This window comes from Octopus sinensis, unplaced genomic scaffold, assembly GCF_006345805.1.
Source record: "Octopus sinensis unplaced genomic scaffold, ASM634580v1 Contig13916, whole genome shotgun sequence".
Classification (NCBI taxonomy): Eukaryota; Metazoa; Mollusca; class Cephalopoda; order Octopoda; family Octopodidae; genus Octopus; species Octopus sinensis.
The window spans coordinates 51,128-55,430 of NW_021833061.1; the positions used below are offsets into that span (position 1 = coordinate 51,128).

The 4,303-nt window shown below is 38.3% G+C and overlaps 1 protein-coding gene across 1 annotated transcript; it reads right to left on the reverse strand.

The window, feature by feature from the left end:
- Positions 1–2,029: 2,029 nt before the first annotated feature.
- LOC115229940 lies at positions 2,030–2,731 on the reverse strand. The gene has a single exon (XM_029800197.1). The coding sequence runs from the start codon at positions 2,729–2,731 to the stop codon at positions 2,030–2,032; it is 702 nt and encodes a 233-aa protein (XP_029656057.1).
- Between the last annotated feature and the right edge of the window lie 1,572 nt (positions 2,732–4,303).

Below are 4,303 nucleotides of genomic sequence, written 5' to 3' on the forward strand. Positions count from 1 at the left end.
TAATTTTAAAGAGAAAATCATAGATGAATTGAATTTCTTATCGCGAATAATTGGGAGTTCATCATTGTTAAAATATTATTATTCAAATGTTATATGTAATTAACCAATAGTTATTAACTAACTAAATTCCTGGCATCGTAAATGGAAACACAGTATCATTGTTAATATTCTCGCTGTCGTTTTCATCAAGGATATTCTTAATACGTGAGATTTTTGCCTCGAAGGTTTTAATGGACTCATCATGAATGTCGAGGACATTAACGTTGTTCATTTTAATCAAATGCAGAAAATAATTTTTGATTTTTGGCGGAAAGGTTTTAAGGACCTCATCATGTAAGTCGAGGACATCGTAGTTGTTCATTTTAACCAAAATGCAGAAAATTTTTTTTTAATTTTTTTTGGGGGGAAGGTTTTAAGGACCTCATGATGTAAGTCGAGACATCGTAGTTGTTCATTTTAACCAAAATGCAGAAAATTTTTTTTTAATTTTTTTTTGGGGGGAAGGTTTTAAGGACCTCATCATGTAAGTCGAGGACATCGTAGTTGTTCATTTTAACCAAAATGCAGAAAATTTTTTTTTATTTTTTTTTGGGGGGAAGGTTTTAAGGACCTCGTCATGTAAGTCGAGGACATCGTAGTTGTTCATTTTAACCAAAATGCAGAAAATTTTTTTTTAATTTTTTTTTGGGGGGAAGGTTTTAAGGACCTCGTCATGTAGGTCGAGGACATCGTAGTTGTTCATTTTAACCAAAATGCAGCAGAAATTTTTTTTTTTAATTTTTTTTTGGGGGGAAGGTTTTAAGGACCTCATCATGTAAGTCGAGGACATCGTAGTTGTTCATTTTAACCAAAATGCAGAAAATTTTTTTTTTATTTTTTTTTGGGGGGAAGGTTTTAAGGACCTCGTCATGTAAGTCGAGGACATCGTATTGCCTATTTGAAGTTGGTGTGCACACACAGACAGACAGACAGACACACACCATACCATTTTATTATTAAGATTACAAGCTAAAAATCTAAAAAAAGGCGCGTTGTAACTAAAAAGAAAGTATTATTTGTTTATTAAGTTTTTGAAATCCGGAATAAGTAAAGTCGAAGAAGTTCGTAAAAGCTGACTCGAGTGATATCCGTGAGTTTTTTACGATATTTATTTTTATGCGAATCATTTTACTAAATATTGATTCGCATAAAACCAATGTTTAATTCTCATCATTTTCCATTTCTGCGTCAAAGTAATTGTTCAACTGAGTGTCCTCACGACATGCCAGCTCCGCAAGTTGATTGGCGGCAGAGGCGTACTCCTCGTTGTCTACCTTCATCCCATGTCTGTGTTCAATAAGCATACTCTCTAGAGTCCTCTTCAGCACAACCGACTGGATGTATGTCCTCGTTCCTTCTTCAATGGATAATTTGTCCATATGACTTTTAAAGAACTTTGAGACAACACATCCCATGTCAAGACAATTGGAATAATCTTCACTTTTGCTTCATAGAGAACTGACAGTTCGTTTGCAAGCAGGTCATATTTGTGAAATTTCTCCACTTCAACTTGCTTTTAAACGGTCTTGCGAGGTAACTGCCACTTCGATTAAATGATTTCTCTTTTCCTCTTGTCATAAACGAAGATATCAGGTTTATTGAATTGAACTTTCGTTTCAGTCATAATTGACGTGTCAACTCTGATTTCGACATTTTGGGTCGACATTGTTGACACGACTGAATGTCCTTTCAATTTCCTGCTTCGTTTTATTCCATACATTCGACACAAGTTGAGATGAATACACTTTACCACTTCGTTGTGTCTTCGGAGATAATCACTGTTTAGCATCCTACCACACCGCGTGGCTAGATGGTCAACAGTCTGCCTGCTTTTTTGCAGTGGACGCATAGTGATCCCGTGTATGCAAAGAACAAATTCCTATCTTGCAAAAGACAGTACAATGCTTCGCTTCGTGGACCATTGTTCCCTTCGATAGCCATTGCGAAGAAGTAGATATGTCGACATCTGATTCCTCCATACATTTGAACATCACCGAGTGTAGTGTAGTGATTTACTGTTAATTCGGTTAAGCAAGAGTTTCCTTTGTGCGTCCTTCAGTAACTCAATGGTCAGATTTTCCCTGCCGACAGCTGCATATTTGGAGACAAGAAATTCTGCGATTGTGGCTAAGTGCCATTTTTTTCCTTTTATTACTCGCAGAATACCCGACCTCCGCAGACAGGTAGTCGACTGTTTTTCCAAACTTTTAAGAAACTGGAAGAGCATTAATTCGCTTTTGAAAGAAATTGAGGCAAGTCCTCTTCCAAGGGTCTTGCGGTCCAAATACAACCTCTCCTTATTTGCAGGCTGGAGGTGTAACTTGAGAGTCGTAAGTAATCGGCGTATTTGTTGGTCAATATCATCAAATTCGTAAGGTTCAATATTGATTAGCCCAATATAATAATTATATAGGGATAATGCATATTCATTGATTCCACGAAACAAATTTACAGCATTCAGGTTTGTTTTTGACAACATAGTTATCCTCTTCTTGACATTCTCCAATATGGAGTCCATAACTTTATTCTTGAGAACATTACTTCCGCCATCTTCAAGTACACCCAAGTAGCGATATCCGTTGATTCCATCGACAGTCTCACAGCATGATAAAGATTCCACATTAGATGCTGATTTTTCGGAATTCATCTCTAGGCCGACACTTTCAAAAAATCCATTAACAGCCTCCATCATTTTGACTAACACATCTTCTTTGAGGGCAACTATTTTCAGATCGTCAATAAAGAAGAAATGATTGGTGGAGTATGTCAACATATTGGGATCTTCCCGACTAATTTCGAGTTGGGAAACATGGAGTTAAGCATCCTGCTTAGGGGATCCATCGCCATAACGAATAGCAGCGGGGACAATGAATCTCCTTGGAGTATTCCCCGGCTTAACTTTACTTTCCCAATTCTTTTCCCATCGATATGTAAGTTTACTGTCCACTTCTTGACTATGTTCTTTACAAAGCTGACAATCCAATGTGGTATTCCAGAGCAATCCAATACGTGGAACAAGAACTCGTGATCAACTGAGTCAAATGCCTTCTTCACATCGACCCAAGCAGAATAGAGGCCATTTCCATACTCCTTATTTAAGCATTGGTTAATGAGGGCTTGCTCTTTGGCACCTTGACATTGCTTCCTCGTCCCAAGCTGATTATCTGAGATTAAGCCAAATGCCTCGATGAAATCGGCCAGTTTGGCATTAACACATTTGGTGACAAGTTTATACAAAGTTGGCATACACGTTATAGGGCGTAAGTCCTTCGGGGTCTCACACTCACTTTTTTTAGGGATCAAGTAAGTTACGCCAGTGTAAAACCAGCTATCAGCGTGTACTCTCCATTAATTATTCGGACTATCTCTTTACACAGAAACCCATGCAAAGAATCCATCTCTTTAAGAAAAAGTTATACGTTCCGTCGCATCCGCATGCCTTCCAGTCAGGTGCATATTTGAGCATATCCATAATAAAATCACTTGTGAATTGAGGTCGCATGGTTTCACCGCCAGTAACCTCACACCCACAAAATCATAAACTACGGGCCCCATATTTTTCTTGCTCCAGACATCTTCCCAAAATGATAAGCACTCACCATCACCAAACCCATACAGGGTGGCTTCGTTGCTCGAAGATAAGTTTCGATAAAATCTTCTGCGGTTAATTCAAAACACGCATTGTCTTTCCGGAAATTTTTCCTCGAGGAATGGATAGATATCTGTTTCTTTTTGATTCTAATTAGATCATTCAATAGAGTCTCAATTCTGGTTAGCTCCCCTTCTTAGACTTCTTATATCCGTAGCGGCAGAGAACATCCATTGCCTTTTGCTTTTCTGCCTGAGGCAAGGTTTGTTTGGAGAAGGAACGAACTGTGTCAATTTCATCTGCTAATTTAGAGATTTTTCTTCCGTGTTTTCCAACCATGTGCTCTGTGGTCTGGCTCTCGTAGTTAAGGCCAAATAAGCACACTGTGCAGCATATAGAATATCGGTAATTTGATTAATATCTTGGGGCGGATCATCTTTTGTAATATGATAAATTGCAGAATTTAATCCAGCCAGGATATCAGTTTTTACCATCCTTCGTTGCACCTTTGGAGTTGGCTTTCGAGAGTCTCTCTGAATAGACTGAACTTTCCCAATTTGGAATTTGAGTTCCTCTAGGCAATTTCTTGAAACTGGAAATTTCTACGTCCACATCATCTTGCACTCTGGAAGAGTCGCATCTCCCTTGCACATTGTTATTCGTCTAGCCATGCTC

Bases quoted from the DNA above. Each gene is read 5' to 3' on its own strand.
- LOC115229940 (XM_029800197.1), bottom strand. From the start codon at position 2,731: ATGATGGAGGCTGTTAATGGATTTTTTGAAAGTGTCGGCCTAGAGATG.